The sequence below is a fragment of the Salvelinus fontinalis genome, chromosome 8 (genome assembly GCF_029448725.1).
Source record: "Salvelinus fontinalis isolate EN_2023a chromosome 8, ASM2944872v1, whole genome shotgun sequence".
NCBI classification, from domain to species: domain Eukaryota; kingdom Metazoa; phylum Chordata; class Actinopteri; order Salmoniformes; family Salmonidae; genus Salvelinus; species Salvelinus fontinalis.
In genome coordinates this window covers 24,728,154-24,747,339 of record NC_074672.1, presented here as the reverse complement: position 1 = coordinate 24,747,339, position 19,186 = coordinate 24,728,154, and the positions used below count along the sequence as shown (strand labels likewise).

The 19,186-nt window shown below is 41.8% G+C and overlaps 2 protein-coding genes across 12 annotated transcripts in view; one reads left to right on the top strand and one right to left on the bottom strand.

The window, feature by feature from the left end:
• Positions 1-7,775, bottom strand: part of LOC129860936 (myelin transcription factor 1-like) — an 18,266-nt gene extending 10,491 nt beyond the window's left edge. For 2 of the 7 annotated variants that reach the window (XM_055931868.1, XM_055931872.1), the window contains exons 1-6: positions 7,697-7,774; positions 1,676-1,770; positions 1,402-1,456; positions 1,212-1,242; positions 890-955; positions 132-370 (exon numbers count right to left, since the gene is read on the bottom strand). In XM_055931868.1, coding sequence (XP_055787843.1) covers positions 132-370; positions 890-955; positions 1,212-1,242; positions 1,402-1,456; positions 1,676-1,770; positions 7,697-7,727 — 517 coding nt within the window. In that variant the 5' untranslated portion in view covers positions 7,728-7,774. The other 5 variants (XM_055931870.1, XM_055931869.1, XM_055931874.1 and 2 more) reach the window with 5 other exon arrangements.
• On the top strand, positions 5,606-19,186 carry LOC129860937 (protein-serine O-palmitoleoyltransferase porcupine-like). 5 transcript variants are annotated; one of them, XM_055931879.1, is made up of 15 exons: positions 5,606-5,692; positions 10,845-11,442; positions 12,720-12,794; positions 14,707-14,868; positions 15,115-15,310; positions 15,410-15,453; positions 15,616-15,797; positions 16,075-16,205; positions 16,516-16,643; positions 16,860-16,958; positions 17,103-17,179; positions 17,396-17,459; positions 17,569-17,654; positions 17,859-17,969; positions 18,105-19,186. In XM_055931879.1, exons 4-15 carry the CDS (start codon positions 14,736-14,738, stop codon positions 18,204-18,206), a joined length of 1,353 nt encoding a protein of 450 aa, XP_055787854.1. In that variant the 5' UTR covers positions 5,606-5,692; positions 10,845-11,442; positions 12,720-12,794; positions 14,707-14,735; the 3' UTR covers positions 18,207-19,186. The 5 variants fall into 5 exon arrangements, with proteins under 5 accessions (XP_055787854.1, XP_055787853.1, XP_055787855.1 ...); XM_055931878.1 differs by having other exon boundaries at positions 12,717-12,794; XM_055931880.1 differs by lacking the exons at positions 5,606-5,692; positions 10,845-11,442 and adding an exon at positions 12,546-12,640 and having other exon boundaries at positions 12,717-12,794; positions 15,118-15,310.

The following is a 19,186-nucleotide window of genomic DNA, read 5'->3' as shown; positions in this document are numbered from 1 at the left end:
CTCCCTGTATTTGTCTTTCCATCAATACTTATTACTTTAGTATCATCATCAATCTGTACCACTGCAATAGCCAATAGCAATCCATGATAAATGTGATATATTCCTTGGATTCTGGTCTTCTCTTGACTCACCTTTCATGGACATGGCTGGGTTTGGTGTTTTGCTATTTTCCTTCTCTTTCTGCTCCTCCTCCTCTGACTCCTCTCCCTCCTTATGCTCTGCCTCACTTGCGGCGTCACTGTCTGCTGTGTTGAAGCCCTCGTCCATGGCCAACTTCAGGGGCAGGGTCTTTTTCTTGGGGGCGGGTTGATTCTCTTCTTCCTCCGCCTCCACAAGTTTCCTCTTCTTCACTATTGGGCATCCAAGAATGCTATGGGTGCAAGGTGAGGAGATGGGTGTTAAACTCTTACTCCAGTCTCCTTTCATTCTCATTTAACACCTGATTTACTTAACAAAAGGTACATCTTAATAGGTGGTCCAGGTATCCTCATGACATGGCACAAGTGGGGGAGGAGCCTTTCCTCTTTTGTTCTCTACTGTTCCTTGAGCAAGGAGGGTGGCCGATGACATCGCACAGTCACCATCAGACCAATGCCATACTCCTTGAAGTTTGCAGTTGTCTAAAAAACACTATTTTGCTCAAAACATATCTTTTTTATCCTTTAGTGTATGTACTTTACTGTATTTATACATGGGATATTGTTTTTCAACAGGTAAAGTTAAAAAATCACTGGAGAAATGGAAAACGAATTATCCTTAATACCACGTATGTGGTATTTTTAATGGAGCTTTTTCTCAATTTAATAGTATTTGTATTTAAAAAACAGTGTTAGCAGATGAACTTGAGCGCTAAGAGTTGGTGGTGGTTAGTCTAGTTAGTATATCATACCTTCTGTGTCGTGAATATCTCCCAATGACATGGCCTGAACCATCGCACCCGGGGGTGGGGCAGCTACTTAGTGATACAAACAGAAAACAAACATTTGTTTTATTAATTTTGCACAATGAATTACGTTCAAACTTTGTATGTGCTTTTCAGTTCATCACCAACCTAGTTTATTTGCTCTGAATATCTGCATGCTCTGGTTTTAGTGCACCCGACCAGTCTAAAGCCATATTGCATTTATCAGGAGTGGACTACATGTATACAGTAATAGGACAACTGTGTGGCTGGATTCAATACAGTAGCAGAAAAACACGTATTCTCTCACCTTAACTCTGCTCCCACAAGTTCAACGGGTACTGGGGAATAAAAAGACAGAGAGGGAACATCATAAGACACACACTTATCCTAAATACACGACAAATGAAGCCTTTTCAAATAGTGTGTGAATGTGTGGCTGCATGCGTTTGCTGCGTGCGTGCCTACTGTACGTGCATGTGTGTTTGGCCCCAGCTCACCTCTGATGCCTTTTGAGCGGGTCCGGGTTCTCGTTTCTGCTGTGTCCTGACTCATCTGAAACACACAGAGTGTCATGACACTGCACTTACTATCTGTCTCTCTTTCTCTTTTTCACACACACACACACACACACACACACACACACACACACACACACACACACACACACACACACACACACACACACACACACACACACACACACACACACACACACACACACACACACACACACACACACACACACACACACACACACACACAGCTTCTCACTTTGATTCGAAGGCTCCTCTTGGTCTCACAGAATCTGCTTATTCTGTCTCCTCGCGTCCACCTCTGGTTCAGCAGCTGCCCTCTGAACTCATTTTCTATTGGAGAGGAGAGACATAGGACACACAGTCAGGGTTATACAACAACAGCATACAGCATACATCAGGGTTGGGCAAACCTTTTGGCTCGAGAGCCACATCGGGATTTCGAAATTCAATGGAGGGCCGCACAGAGGCCCGCAAAAGTTTGCCCACCTCTGACATACACTACATGACCAAAAGTATGTGGACAATTGCTCATCGAACATCTCATTCCAAAATCATGGGAATTAATATGGAGTTGGTCCCCCCTTTGCTGCAACAACAGCCTCCACTCTTCTGGGAAGGATTTCGACTAGATATTGGAACATTGCTGTGGGGACTTGTTTCCATTCAGCCACAAAAGCATTAGTGCGGTCGGGCACTGATGTTGGGCGATTAGGCCTGGCTTGCAGTCGGTGTTCCAATTCATCCCAAAGGTGTTCAATGGGGCTGAGGTCAGTCAAGTTCTTCCACACCGATCTCGACAAACCATTTCCTTATGGACCTCGCTTTGTGCATGGGGACATTGTCATGCTGAAACAGGAAAGGGCCTTCCCCAAACTGTTGTCACAAAGTTGGAAGCATAGAATTGTCTAGAATGTCATTGTATGCTGTAGCGTTAAGATTTATCTTTCTTGGAACTAAGTGGCCTAGCCCGAACCATGAAAAACAGCTAAAGGCCATTATTCCTCTTCCACCAAACTTTACAGTTGGCACTATGCATTCGGGCAGGTAGCGTTCTCTCCATCAAACCCAGATTCGTCCACTGGACAGCCAGATGGTGAAGCCTGATTTATCACTCCAGAGAATGCGTTTCCACTGCTCCAGAGTCCAATGGCGGCGAGCTTTACCACACTCCAACCGATGATTAGCAATGCGCATAGTGATCTTAGGCTTGTGTGCGGCCGCTCGGCCATGGAAACCCATTTCATGAAGCTCCTGACAAACAATTATTGTGCTGACGTTGCTTCCAGAGGAAGTTTGGAACTCGGTAGAGAGTGTTGTAACAGAGGACAGAGGATTTTACGCGCTACGCACTTCAGCACTCGGTGGTCCCATTCAGTGAGCTTGTGTGGCCTACCACTTCGTGGCTGAGCCGTTCTTGCTCCTAGCTGTTTCCACTTCACAAAAACAGCACTTACAGTTGACCGGGGCAGCTCTAGCAGGGCAGATATTTGATGAACTGACTTGTTGGAAAGGTGGCATCCTATGACGGTGCCACATTGAAAGTCACTGAGCTCTTCAGTAAGGCCATTCTACTGCCAGTGTTTGTCTGTGGAGATTGCATGGCTGTGTGCTCGATTTTATACACCTGTCAGCAACCGGTGTGGCTGAAATAGAAGAATCCACTAATTTGAAGGGGTGTCCACATACTTTTGTATATATTGTGTACATACTTAGACAGGCCTATACTGGTGACTTCCTAACCTATTAGGGATACAAAATATAGGACTGTGTGACATGCTTTATTTTTTCCATGTATGGCCATTTCATTCCATGACATAATGTAATGTTAATTGTTGGTGTTCTTCTTATTTGTTGTTATTCTTATTTGTGTAAAAAATGTTCTAAAAAGATTAAACACAAAACAATCCTTGAAGAGCACCCCTAGAAAATCATCACATGTTCAATCTGGACAGAGCTACAGGTAAAAACGGTCGATGGTTGATAAGAGGGTGATAAATAACCATGACTGTTATTGCAAACACAACAAGATTCCAATACACAATAGGGCTGTGTGGTTGGGATTCTCCCAGATAAATATAAGAGAACAATACAGAAGTCCGACAAGTACAGAAGGCCTGCCCATGTGCTATCACTAGCGCTGTTACATCAATGACATTACACTGTTCCAAGATCATGTTGCGTTAAACATCCAGCAATGTGCAAAAAAAAAATGTATCATATAGCATTTTAGGCATACCTATGATTTGGCCTACTTGGCCTATATAGTTGGACGTTATAACCGGTGGTGATTATATTATTTGAGGAATAGCCTTTAATGAACCAGACAGTTAATCAGTATATACTAAAATATTAAACTGCATTTACAACGGAAATGCAACTAGCCTACCCAAAGCCTCCTCCTCGACCATGTTAGCCTATTTTTCTTCTCTCTTGCACATAATGGAATTAGACCTAAAGGCCTAGAGTAGGACACATTTGAATACATTTTAATTATTTATGAATATGTGTTTAAAGAGAAAGAAAATGGCTTCGTGGCTTTGTTTATCGGTCTTTGACAAAAACACCACGGTGCTGTCCATGGTGCTGCTAACACGACCTCACACACTCCGCTATGACACAACGCCTTCGAGTTAATCCGTCTTGCTTAAGTGAGAGAGAGAGAGCCTTCAAATATCAAGTTTGGGTGTGTTTTTCTAGAGCTATTATAATAATAAGGTCGTTGTAATAGCACTCTTAGCGCACATAGCCCCGGGAGATGGTGACATTTGAGGGGCACATGATCATCGGCTCTCGGATATGTAGCTCCACCTCCGCCAGTTTCCTACTGACACATTTGACAGTCATCGACTACAAACACGACCTCCAGCGAGCCGAGTAGGAAAGCACAGGCAAATATATAGCAACGCAGCAGTAGGCCCATTGCAAAGCCACTTTGTAACCAAATAACATGCCGGTTTAGGCCTTGATCATCGATTGAACATCCACATACAACTGAAATATAAAGACAAAAAACATACACGAGATAAGAACAAGAAAAGTAAGCTACATTGCGCGTATAAAGGCCTATGCCTCTCCGGATTGCAAAAACACAAAATTACTTTCACAATAGAACCCTAAACCGAAACAAATATGCCTAGTGGTTCAAATATTATTTTATATTATCACCCCGGTAGCCTACTTTTCTATAGGCTCTTCGTAATGGAAAGAAAGGATACACCATAAAATACAACTACATGGCTATGTACAATGCCACACAATAGGCCTACAGCTTTCAAACTTATCAACATTAGGTCTATATGCCTCTTTTCTCAAAGTTTCAGAAACCATAAGCAACACGAAGTCCGAAACAAATCACACATGAATGTTTTTACAAACTGTGAACAATATAGCTTATCTGAAACTCATATCAAAACGATCAACGTTTTTTTAAAGGGGACTATCAAAAGAGTACATTCTTTGGCCGTTTGGATTACTTTTGGATTACCAAAACAGAACTGTGTGTTCTGTTTGTTCGTGCCATACGTCTATAGTACTGAAGGTTGTGTGAAATAAGATACAATTATGTTCTATATGAATTAGCATCCTAAAGAGACTGCATCTTTAAGAACTAAGACCGGGACATCCATTAGGCGATAGAAACCAACAGCAATGCATGTTCGCGAAAAGATCATAAATATATTTACAATCTGATTTGAAATACATTTGAGGAACACACGCATTTAACTATACTACAGAATTTGAAACCATAATATGATTATAAATACCATTATTGAATGGCTCTGGTTGCTTCGTTGTTTTCAAGTAGGTAAGGCGGGCCTCCTGATTCCTATTTCAACAACTTCTTCTCAGCGTTGAATACTACCTCCACAATATCCCCGCAACTCTTTCATTGACCGTTAGAGACATCAAACATAATCCGGAGCTCAGTGCTCTTCCACCAGTCTTCAGTTTACAAAAGCGGCATTAATCCAACTTTAAATGTAGAATAGCCTACTCCAAAATTCATAAGCAAAAAACATGGCTTCATTTGCCTTTGTCAGCGAGAACAGGCCTACGTAATATTGCCTTACCTTTCGCTCATGGGTCATTGTTCACCCCTCCCCCCATGCGCTGACATCACCATAGCAAAGCCCACAACATAGGCTAAGAGGTGGCTTCGAGTACTCCGGTAATTTTTTTAGATCAGTTATCATGCTGCAGCATCAATCATAATTTGTTGTAGTCTACACCCTCCATCAGCATCAGTATCAAGGTAAATCTAAGCACCGTAAAAATATTTTGAAGATTTCAGTAGCCCGGGTGGTGCGTGCCTTAGTTTCAGCACCATGGACAGTAGCTAGAGCGCTCTGCTAAAACGGCGGCCCATAAACATACTGTAACGTTGGTCCTTATAGATGTGGTAACTACTCTCAGAGCTAAATATAAACCACTTTCCAATTCACACCGATTTAAATTCCTTCAAAGTTAACTTAAATACCGATATTTTATTGAAGAAGAAAAAAACGATCAATTGCATGGTGTCTGTTACAGACCATATCTTCGTAGCACAAAAACTGAAACACTGGTGTCAAGGCAAAAAAAAGCGTACCCCTCTCAGAGGGAACTCATTTTATTGTGCAACAATACATAGGCAATACTCCGCAAAATATGATTAGGCCTACAGCCTGAGCGCCTCTGGACAAAGTAGTAGTAACCCTACAGTGTTTATTTAACCTTTCCCTACTCCGAAAGACGCTAGGCCAATTGTCCGCCGCCCTATGGGACTCCCAATCATTGCCGGTTGTGATACAGCCTGGAATCGAACTAGGGTCTGTAGTGACCCCTCTAACTCTGAGATACAGTGCCTTAGACCGCTGCGCCACTCGGGAGCACAATAAGTATCTTTGCCTATATTTGCTCTCTATTGATTTTGTTTTGAGGAAAATGATATAATGTTACAGAAAAAAAAGCTACTTTAGAACAATGTATTGTTTAAATAGAGTAGGCTAATAAATGCTAATATAACCACGAATATATAGGTTATGACCATAATCTAGATCTAATCACACATCATGAAGCCTATACCTATACACATTTGGAAAACCAATCAATAATTAAACAAAACGAATATGCTATTAGTAGTTTTATAGTAGTATACACTTTTGAATGCGTGTAAATAAATGCTTTTACTTATTGGGCATATAAAGTACCCTAGTAGGCCTAGTCTATACCCCTCAAACGTCCGGTTGTAAATATGGTGAAAAAATTATCAACATTTTGGCACTGTTAAAGCTGGAGCAACTTCAAAAGAGTTTTGCATATTCCAAGTCTCAACTCCTCTTCGGTTACCAGCTGGGGCCTTTTTCTTCCCCATCTCAGTCACGTTTTAAAGCCCCAGTGCAGATGGACAGCCCTGCTCTGGAATACAATCAGCGTCGGATCTGCTATGACCGGGACAGGCTGTATAAATATTACATGGTGGGTGACCGACGAGGGTGGGCTGCTCTCTCGACTCCCGAAAAACAGATGGACCAATCTGACAGACTCCCCCACCCCGCACAAAAATGTTTAATACGCCTGCAGCCTGACGTCTCCTATACAGAGTTAAGAGCCACTTATCCCTGAGGGGACAAAACTTTCCTTTGTCTAACAAAGTGTCTGAACAGAGTGTGAGTTCAGGAAATATTTGGTCAGCACAAAGGGCCTTGTGTGGTTAGGATTCAACATTGTTTTTCTGTTAATATAAATTCGGGCATATACTGAAAAACTTTTCATAAACAGCTGAACGGTTAAAAGGCCCAGAAAATTCAACAACTGGGCACAGACTACAAATCAACCTTTTTAATACGTTGTCGACAAGCTTATAGCTTCCGTACATTTTGGGTTATATTTAGACATTGTGTAAATATAGTTGATGAGTTTTTGCTAATGAAATACGAAGAAGTTACATTAGCATAATTCGAGTATGTTTAAATCATGTTGACGCCACCTGTGAGTGTTTTGTGGTGGGTGGAAGATGCTTCTTTCTCATCACAAAAGCCAATGCAAATACTGATACTTTTTTTACGATGAATAGGCTACTGTCGCTTTAAATTACTTTGAATAGAGAAGATGCAAGTTTAGGCTACAACAGAAGAGCAGGTAAGGCCTATCCTAACAGTCTAAAAGTGACAGATGCGTAGACCGTCACATCTGCTCCTAACCATAGTTCAGTTAGCCATCAACACATTGCTTGCTGAAGAGAGAGCGAGAAACAGATGATAAATAGGTGACTCACCTAAAAAAGTTTTACACAGCTTCATCTTCATTTTTGCTGTGACTTTTCCCCTTGCACACCGCTTCCAAACACAGCAACTTTACTTCACACTAAGCAAAGTTGGGTAGAGAAACTTACGAGTCGGGAAGGGGGGTATTATTGGGCAGCTGTCGATTTGAACCAATCAGAGGCCACCGGTCCTTTTATTGTTTCCAAAAACAGCAAATGAGAGCGCCGCACACTCTTAGCGTTCCAAAACAATGCCCATTGAAAAGGAACACAAAAGGGTCGCGGTATCCCTAGTAAGTCACAAGTGAAATTCAACTTCTTCCCGGCTCTCTCATTGCAACTCCTCAAAGATGCTTGAGCTTTCAAAGTGTCTCTGAAAGGAAGCTTTCATTTCTTAGAATGCCTCCCTCAGAATCTTATCAGCAGGTGAGAGGAAGGCATACCCTACCAATTTCCCATAATATGTAATGAAACGAATTATATAACACTGAAGTAGTGTGTACAAATGCACAATCAGATTAATTTAGTCAATACAATTATGTTGGTAGCACTTCATACAATAGCATGCAATAAAGTGGTTATAACATGGCAATAGTGTGGAAACAAGTTATAGGCCTAGTATGCCTACTCATAGGCTAATGAAAACTCAGATAGCCTAAACCCTTAATTTTAGTGTAATTACGTTCTTCTTTCAGGCTATTACACCACATTTGTTGTGCTATAGTACAGCAACATGCTACAGTAAGGTTGTGTTCTGTCAGATAGGGATGCCAAACCCAGATCACTGAGTTCAAGTCAAGGTTTGACAGGTCTATCAATCAGTTACTTACAAATCAATGAAGGATGTTTCTCAGACACATGCCTACCATTTGACACACTGGAGCCTGACTGTCATCTACAAATGTCATCTCTCTCTCTTACTTGCTTCCCATTCTCTCATTGTTTTCATCTCTCTCCACTCTCCACGTCTGTCTGTCTGTCTGTCTGTCTGTCTGTCTGTCTGTCTGTCTGTCTGTCTGTCTGTCTGTCTGTATGTCTGTCTGTCTGTCCCTGTGTCTCTGTTAGTCTGGCCCTTCTCCTCTCCTTGTGAATGGTGCTCTGTAACTATATGGTTTACCATATGTCCTTCTCGTCCTGTGAGTGGAGACTGTGCGCCTCCATAGACCCCTATAACAGATGGCCTGCAGATATTGATGACCACAGGCTGCAGCCCCCCCCCCCCCCCCGGCTGCAGCCCCCCCTCACCTCCTTTCTGACAGCACTTCTGGTTGTAGTAAAGGTATTCTGCAGGCTCAAACTTTTGAGAGTTGAGACGTATGGCTGAGACCTGATTATGATTACCTTGAAATTAACTTTTTTCGATTTGGTGTTTTTCACATGGTTTTCATCAATGGTTTTCATCAAAATAAACTGTATTTTGTAGTGTTTGCATCGGTAGTTGTTTTTTAAAATCTGATGCCGTATGGGCCTATGGATGGGAGCTGTGAGGAGGCATACTGACGGATGGCCAAGTCCTGCTGCACTGCACACACGCATACACACGCACCCCCTGCCCCCTGCACACTAAGAGCCTGATTACAATAACAAAGGCTGCTCACACTTTGGGGCGGAGCCAGCGGGATGATTTCCAGGCCATTGGCTGCTTAATGAGGACTCTGTGTGTGTGTGTGTGTGTGTGTCTGCGTGTGTGTGTGTTTGTGTGTGAATAGTGAAAAAAAGGCTCTTTGCCACAGCTGTCACTCTTCAGTGTAATATCACTCTAGTCTGTCTAAAGTTAGTGTGAAAAAAACGACTGCATCAATATCCCTGGATCATTTCAATAATTATTTGAAGCTCAAATACAAAAAAAGACACATTTCAGTATTTTCAAGTAAATTGTTCTGGAATTGTTTGTGCATAGGGATCTATGAAGTGACTCAAAGTTGTAAGACTGAAGTTACAAAGAGGAGTAGCTTAAAAAGGTATGGTGTGGTAAACACAAACTGAACTTCAGATAATCATTGAATAAAAATGTTCTATTTGTAAAAATGCATCACACTTAAAATACCAAGTATTCTGCCATGCCTTGCCAAATAAGCTCAGCAGATGTCGAAAAGTATAGGTTCACTTGTTTTGGTGGAGTGAATATGACAACGTGCCAATAGTCCTCTTTTTTCATTCATCCCTCAACTTCTCAATAGACCCCCCACCACCCCCCTCCCAATAAGACAATTTGCCTTCTACTCTAGATGTTCATGCCACCTGCCCTTATACACCCTCCCTCCCACCCAGCACACCCCCCCCCCCCCCCCCACACACATAATTAAGCACACTCACTTTCTGGTCTCCAGACTATTTTTGTTTTGTCACCTTGCCTCTGGCAATACAGCAGCCCCCATTGCCCCTCATTCAAAAAGAAAGCCAGAAAAATATAAAATCTACCTGCAGACTGCTGAAGCCCAGCCAATATGATTGTTAGATTAGACATCTTCAAAGATTAATTAGGACCGGCCCGCACTCCGAAGTATCCATGGTAATTTTAATTCCACATTCCTGTCGCCATGGCGCAGAGCCAAAGGACTGAGTGAACCCCCCCCCCCCCCCTTCTCATCCAACTAGCCAGGCTGAGTTGGCATCTGTATGCAAATAACCTTCATGGTATATAGATAATGTATGGAGGGTGCGGGGATGTAGGACTCCCCCATACTTATGCACTAAGATATAAATTGTGTGACATTATAAGCAGCTGCCGGCCTGCTTTCTATGGCTGTCATCCAGAGAGGCAAAGCCCCTTGCAATTGCCATTTGTAAAATATTGATTATGAAATTGTTACAAATGAAAAAAATACTTAATTAAGTCAATCTGCTTACATTACCACATTGTGAACATCTTTTAAACAGTACTTCAAAACCGGGCATTTCTGTGCCTTTGTTATTAAGCTGTTTCCCCATGCATGTTCCTGCATCTGTTTCACACACACATCTAAAATAGACAATGCAATAAAGAAAACAATATTGCAGACAATGTTTTCAGGTAGTATTATAATGGTTGGAAACATTTTGATGTCTAGATCTGCACAAATTGAGGACATTTTTTAATGAATGATTTACTTATTTGTTATACAATAATGTATTAAAATTTCTTCTGATGATGACCAACTTTTCACTCTATTCCCTGAAGGTCACAGGGAAACAGGACACCTCTCCCAGAGAAGAAGTGTCACGATGGGCAGCCACACCGGTCACTCTTTGACCCCTGACCTCTCGGAGGTGCATGGTAACAGAGGTCGCCACCCCGGAGAGGCTTCTCTTTCTCCTCCAGTGGGAGCAGGTGTTGCAAAAGGACTGACCTCTTGAAGAGAATGAAAGGGCTGTTTGATTATTTACTGGAGTTGAATGTGCCACACGTGCCTCTCTCCCTAGAGATGAGGAAGACACTGCCAACATAGACACTGCCAACACTGCAACTCAATTAAACAAACCTAATAATCACATATGGCCTGCTTATCATTTATTATATACTGCATGAACAACAGGCTTAAAAACATATTATTATCTTAGTATATATTGAATGTATACATGTGCATCTGTTTGAATTTAAAGTATTCATGACAAGGTTTCATGTCAATGCTCTCTGTTACCGCTCACTGACAAACTTCTCTCACCAGGAAAGAGGGGATAGAAGGTGAAATGTGGACCTCTTCAGGGCCTGACTGTTCTCGACGCAGAACAAACAAACATGTGCAAAGCAGTGGGTCTACAGAGCCGACCACCTGGAGGTAAACTCATTAAGAGTCCTATAATAACCTTCTGCCAGCACAGCAAGCCTTGCACCATTCCCACCAACAAAATTATAACAACCACTACTATTGCACTGAAAAAAGAAACCTGACACAATAGGAGCATCTTATTAGTAGAGAACTGCCCAGTCTTAACATATGCTCCTAGAAGAGAGAGGGAAAGAGGAAGTAGAGAGAAGAGACTCGGTCCAGGGCATTTAGACAGAAGGACAGGGGGGTATACTGCCCAGGACCCTCAGAAGGAAAGGGGAGACGAAGGGAAAACATTTATTCTTTCCTCTCATCTTTCTTCCCTCTTCCAGATCAGTTTCAATCTCATTTCTCTATGATAAAAAATAGAAGTCTGAAGCTTACAGTTATGAACACTGGTATTGAAATGGTGAATTTACAGTCATCTTTTGTTAACATACTAACAATATTGGTTTTCATTGTTTCTTAGGTTGATGGTGTACAATTGAATAGAATAGGCTATTTCATGCAAAGACATCTCATTATCTGTCATGAACAGAAAAGTGTGAGTTGAGAGTGGTTTTATTTCAATAAGGCAACATGCCATGGTATCAATAGCAGCTATCAATAGCAGCTAAGGCTGAATTACTTGAAACAAATGTAACATTTTCATTAATACACAATAATTATCCATTGCATCACACAATAAAATCGCCACATTTAAAATATATAGTTTCTGGAATGACTGTCAGTGCTGTGGGTATGGGACATACAGGTAAAGGTAACATAAGTCTGACAAAAGTGGCAGTTCATATCTCACGGGTTGAGCAGCCTTGTCATGTAGGATATTGCGCTGTTTTGCTCAAAATTAGATTCAAAGGTTTGGGTGCTGATGCATGTTTGGATATTATTCAAGCCAGTGTAATTATGTTATTAGAGCAACTGTGTTTTTCACATTTGCACTGTTACAGCAGGGGCCATGCGTTTTCTCAGTGAGCAAAATCACAAAAATTGCAGTCCAATCCCTGTTCAAAGTGTGACTTGCATCTTAACCCTCTCAACACGTACATAAGGTGTATACAAAAACAGCTTGATCATTTGGAATATAGCATGTGGATTCCGCTTGTATTCAGTATGCAAACACACAGAGAGAGCTCAGAGAATGGTGTCCCCTGGTGGACAGTGTAGCCAGTGATTATGAAGAGTCGAAATACGAATGTGTTTCAGGGTAATGCGTTGCACGAGATTTTCTATTCCAAAACATTTTTTTGAATATATTGATTCTAAAATAACTTCATTTTCAGTAGGAGACGAGTGGACGCGGACATTGGCATAGTACAGGACGAGTAGGACACGAATCAGACAAGTGAAAACTATTTCAGGTGAGCTCTGGCTGGCTAGCGAGTTAGCTAGCGTTTCACTTCGTCTGCTTTATTAGTTAGCCAGCAATGTTGGCTGCATGTTAGCGAACAACTCATTCAAGTTTAAAGTTAGCTAGCGAAGGTTGGCGTTTCTTAAACTTTCGTCCAGATATCGAGAGTTGGCACAAATACTCTGCAAGCTAGCTAGCTATCCGTTCAATGTGTTGCACTCTTGCTGACTCTGCCGTGTACCATTGTCTCGAGCAACAGGCAAGTTTACTATTTTTACCAACCCCGCCTTAAACTAGTAGCCACTGCCATAACATGACAAAACCTCGTTAAAAATTACAATGTTTTAGAGGATTTTTAAAAATGTATTTCAACAGTTTGAACCAGCTACTTTTGTAATGGAGTTCGGACATTTACTCAAACATTTTACGCTATTTACAGTGTTGGGGAAACTATTCTGAAAATATAGTTTACCAAGCTTGCTACCAATGAATTCACACTGGAAGAAGTTAGCCTTTTAAACACAAAATCAGAATTAGGCAGGTCTGATGCTGAAAAAGAAATAACATTATTGCCTACTTCACCCATCTTTTCTTTTTGCAAAACAAGTAGAGTATAGCCACTACATGGCAAAATAAACTACTGCAAACACCACAAAGGTTTGAATTTGTTAAACTACCACCAAGCTACTGAATATTTATTAAATTACTTGTTGAACTACATGTAGTTCACTACTCCCCAACACGGATTATTGACAACACAAAATACCGGTAATACAAATGAAATCAAATGTTATTGGTCACATACACGTGATTAGCAGATCGTATTGCTGGTGTAGCGAAATGCTTGTGCTTTTAGCTCCGACAGTGCAGTCATATCTAACAAGTAATATCTAACAAATTACACAACATATACCCAATACACACAAATCTAAGTAGGAATGAATTAAGACTATATACATATATGGACGAGCGATGTCAGAGCGGAACGGACTAAGATCGTGTAGAATAGTATAGAATACAGTATATACATTTGAGATGAGTAATGCAAGATATGTAAACATTATTAAGTGACTAATATACCGTAGAAGTATAGAAAACAGTATATACATATGAGATGAGTAATGCCAGATATGTAAACATTATTTATTTGTTTTTAATTTAACCTTTATTTAACTAGGCAAGTCTTAAGAACAAATTCTTATTTACAATGAAGGCCTACTGGGGAACAGTGGGTTAACTGCCTTGTTCAGGGGCAGAACAACAGATTTACCTTGTCAGCTCGGGGATTCAATCCAGCAACCTTTCGGTTACTGGCCCAATGCTCTAACCACTAGGCTACCTGCTAAGATACTGTAGAATAGAATAGAATACAGTATATACATATGAGTTGGGTAATGCCATATATGTAAACATTATTAAAGTGACTAGTATTCCATTCCTTATAGTGGCCAGGGATTTCTAGTCTATGCCTATAGGCAGCAGCCTCTAATGTGCTAGTGATGGCTGTTTAACAGTCTGATGGCCTTGATATAGAAGCTGTTTTTCAGTCTCTCGGTCTCTGCTTTGATGCACCTGTACTGACCTTGCCTTCTAGATGATAGCGGGGTGAACAGGCAGTGGCTCAGATGGTTGATGTCCTTGATTATCTTTTTGGCCTTCCTGTGATATCGGGTGCTGTAGGCGTCCTGGAGGGCGGGTAGTTAGCCCCCGGGAATGCGTTGGGCAGACCGCACAACCCTGATTACAACCTATTGTGGGCCATTGTACCAAGCTCATAATATATAATAAGTTATACTTAAGAAAGCCAAGGCATTAATTTAAATTACACTGACAATTGAACAGTAGGACATTTTATACATTATGCCTTTTTAACATTGATCACTCACATACAGCTGCATTATTTTAATGTTTCTCCACTCTAGTGAGAGCCAGGCAGAGTTGATGCTACACCATGGAGTTCAGCAGGATAGAGTTCTTCCAGGAGCTAGGGGAGAGCTGTGTGCTCCCTACGGCACAGCAGGGAGTGGAACAGGTCTGGCAGCTACTGCTCCTCTGCCTGCTCTGTCGACTCCTTTGTAGGCTGGGTGAGTTCACTTGACCAATAACATTATTTAATGAGCATTAAACAGAGGATGTGCCTAACTTTATAGACAAAGACTGAATCATGTAATGTATACTTTGCCATGACACCATCCACAGTGTGTGGGACACATGTACTGATGACAGATAAAGCATTCAGTATTATCTTACAGATGTCTAGAAAAGCACCCCAATTTGTACAAAGGCCTTTGGTGGTGCCAGCCTGGTACTTAGTGTTTCCTGTCCTCCAGTAGGTCTCTCGTCCTCTGTGAAACACTTGGGCTCAGTGTCAGCGGGTCTATATGCCCTCTACCTGTTCTTTGAGCAGTCCATGGTGTGGGTGTTAATGCTCAGTATGCTCTGCTACACTGTCCTGTTCCTCAACCGCCACTCCAGTAGCCGAGGAATCTTCCTCTCTGCCACTATCCTCATCTATCTACTCATGGGGTAATGAATGAAAAGGATAACTCCATCTATTGCTAATGCTGCATCATAGGCAATGTTGCTCCACTTAACTGTTTTCTCCTCTGGTTTTTTTCTCTCCAGAGAGCTGCATATGATTGACACAGTGACCTGGCATAAAATGAGAGGTAAATGTCCTGCACAGATGTGAATGATTGGATGGCAAGGCAGTATGAGACCTATGCATGATTTTATAGATTCAGACACGGACATCTTCCTGTTACATTGTATTCGAGACCTTAGTGAAGGAACAACTGTGCATGCTTTGCCTATCATCCCCACTTCCTCAGGTTCTCAGATGGTGGTGGCCATGAAGGCCATTTCTCTGGCCTTTGACCTGGACAGAGGCACTGTGCTCGCTGTGCCCAACCCTCTGGAGTTCACAGGCTACATTCTCTTTGTGGGCACTGTCATCTTTGGACCCTGGATTAGCTACTCAAGCTACAAAGAGGCAATTGAGAGCCGTAAACTAGTAAGCCACAGCTGAAGAGATGTGCTACTGTTTTGCAAATAAATTATGTATTCTCAGTCAACTTGTTAAAAGAAAGCTGAATTGATTCCTGGATAGTATCTGAATTTACATTTGACATATAGGCCTATAACATATTGGTCCAGATTTACTAAGTGTTTGCGCTGGGGCAAAGTTTACACCTCTTTTCACCGCAGTTAGATCCACATACTGTAGCTGCTTTAAGTAAAAATGGCTGCTAAAATCTGTCCTTTTTTAACTTGGCTTCTCTGTCCCCCAGAGTTGGTCCTGGCTCCAGAAGTTTTCAGTCAGCTGGGTGAAATGCCAGGTATGCTTGGTGATATCCAACTGCATCGCCCCATACCTCTTTCCTTACTTCATTCCAATCCACGGGAGCAGAGGACTGCGCACGTGAGTGCATGTTTCACTGAGCAATTCCTTGGTCATTCCAATGCTATTTTGATATGTGAATGTACACCAACTTTATGTTAGTGATTTCCATTTATTTCTGTTTCTCTGCTTCCAAGAGGCACATAAGCAAGGTAAGGGTTATTGTGATGAAGAACATCAAACAAAGTTCTTCAGACAAGCACTGGTAGTAGCAATAGATAACACTTCAAGATGGTGTCAGTGCATAATACTATTCCTGGCATTATTGCTGAATGAAGAAAGGCTATAAACAGTATCTTAGAGCTATCTTGTCTATTTTCCCTGTGTACAGGTGGCTCCATGCGTATGAGAATGCTGTATCCTTCCACTTCAGTAACTACTTTGTGGGCCACCTCAGCGAAAGTACTACTGTGCTGGCAGGAGCAGGTTTCACTGAAGACAAAGACAATATCAAATGGGGAGTTCAATTCATACGATCTATGGTTCAATTAGTGTTACACATTTCATATATTATCAATTTGCCTGTAGGTTAAGTTTATAATTGCAGTATTGTGATAGACACTATGTTACTATGCTATGTACCTATTGTAATATCTGTCTAGATAAGATATGTGAAAATAATGTGTGCGTGCATGCATGTGCATATCCATGAATGCACAAAATGTGTTTTTAGGGATCTGAAAGTGGTTAAGCCTCTGAATGTGGAGTTGCCCAGGTCCATGGTGCTGGTGGTGACCTCCTGGAACATCCCCATGTCTCGCTGGCTCAACATATGTAAGAATCATTACACCTTCAATTTACTAAAAACAGATTAGACATAAATGTTAGAACTATGGGCCCTGTTTAACCAACCATATTTACTTTTTTACATATTAAAATGTCAACTGATTACTGTGTCTTTCCCCCATTTTGTTATAGATGTTTTCAAAAGTGCTTTGAAACTTGGCACATTTTCTTCCATCATTGTGACTTACACAGCCAGTGCCCTGCTACATGTGAGTATGAGTCAAACAACTCAGTGATGTCATCTTACGTGATGATTCAGAAAAGGTCACTCACCATTGCACTTTGATACTGTTTTTTTGCTTTAGTAAGATTTGATCTGATTTTGAAAATGTCACTGCCTTATCCCTCTGGCTGAGGCCAAAGTGAATAGTTGGTTGATCAGCTTCCGATGTTGTAAAACCAATCTGCCATTTTGTTTTCTCCAGGGCCTCAGCTTCCATCTTGGGGCCGTGCTGCTGTCTCTGGGCTTCATCACCTACGTGGAACATGGTGAAGTTACCGCGCCTATCTGCTTTTCACATTCACATGCTCGCTTGTTTTATGTGAGTTTTGTTTCAAAGGTTGTACATCACCTTATTGTCTTGTCATCCTCTGTCAGTTCTGAGGAAGAGGCTGGCAGCCATCTTTAGTGCCTGTATCCTGTCCAAACAGTGTCCCAACAATTGCCATCATCAGCAGAAGAAGGTACATGCTTGTTGCATCCAGGAATGTTTTCCACTCAAGTTTGTATATCATATTTTGAAGGTGCTTTCCATAAGAGAACCTATTGTTAATTGCACATTGAATGGGTCCATGTGGGGTGAGTGAGCTAGCTAGTGCACATTGCGGGGAGGTTTGGGATTCAGAACACATCCCCAGTGTAGTGAATGATCTGTGCCTCTCTCGTAGGAGCTGTGGGTGTATGGCATCAACCTGGCCTTCAGTGCCATGGCCATCTTCCACCTGACATACCTGGGCTCCCTGTTTGACGCTGAAGTAGACAACTTAGCTGCAGAGGAGGTAAGGCCGACCAATGACCTGCTACTCCTGGCTGGGGCCAAGTTAATGGAGAACATAAGAATTAAACAGTGGTCTATATGAACTGCATGAACGTATTACTTATACACATTTAGTCACCATTGTCCTCCTTCTCAGGGTTATGTGGCCAACCACACCATTCAGAAGTGGTCAGAGTTGAACTGGGCCAGCCACTGGCTGGTGTTCGGCAGCTGGCTCTTCTACCGCCTCATTCAGTAATCTCATTGGGCGAAAGTCTGTACTGAACAGAAGACAAAAGCCTGGTCCAAAAAGAACAGAAGACAAAAGCCTGGTCCAAAAAGAACAGAAGACAAAAGCCTGGTCCAAAAAGAACCCTTAGTTCACAGGTGGGCCATCTTACCTAGCAAGGTCTGGTGTGGGTAAAGACTTAGTGGACACGGAGTAGCAAAGTGTAGAGCCAGGACAATTGTCCCACACCGTCATGACTGGAAGAATGCTGCATTGTTTACCAGGGTCTTTCTGTATTTGTTTGTTGTGGTGAACACTAACAAACCAGTCACACACAAGTTCATTGCTATGATGCATCACACTGTGGAGATTGAGAACCAGAGGTAGGCTGAAGATTTGTCAGTGGCTTCTGTATAGACTACTGTTCATCTTCAGGTCTTTTGGAGTTTGATCACACACAATCATTATGAATATTTAGGCTTCTGTGTATATCAGTAGCACTATTAGCCTTCTCACACTGCATTGTTCTTAGCCCCAGGCTAAGACTGGTCTAGCTTTTCCTGTGTTCATACAAGCATTTGTTAACCTGGGGCTAAGGTGCAGTGTGCCTTAAGTGAATGTATTATGTTGGACCATTGATGTTATATAATTAGGCACGGGGTGTGTGTGTTTTATGGCCAGTATACCACGGCTAACGGCTGTTCTTATGCACGACGCAACGTGGAGTGCCTGGATTCAGCCCTTGGCCGTGGTATATTGGCCATATACCACAAACCCTGAGGTGTCTTATTGCTATTATAAACTGGTTACCAATGTAATTAGAGCAGTAAAAATAAATGTTTTGTCATACCCGTGGTATACGGTCTGATAGCGGCTGTCAGCCAATCAGCATTCAGGGCTTGAACCACCCAGTTTATAATACACCCAGTTTATAATACATGATGTTCTCGATGGAGGTACTTTATTTCTACTTGTGTATCTGTTTTTCTATTAAAGACATTTTATTTCTA

Excerpts from the sequence above, each read along its gene's own strand:
- LOC129860937 (XM_055931879.1), top strand. The coding sequence starts at position 14,736 with ATGGAGTTCAGCAGGATAGAGTTCTTCCAGGAGCTAGGGGAGAGCTGT. Across the intron at positions 15,311-15,409 it reads CTCATCTATCTACTCATGGG|AGAGCTGCATATGATTGACA; the intron begins GTAATGAATGAA and ends TTTTCTCTCCAG. Across the intron at positions 16,959-17,102 it reads GTCTCGCTGGCTCAACATAT|ATGTTTTCAAAAGTGCTTTG; the intron begins GTAAGAATCATT and ends ATTTTGTTATAG.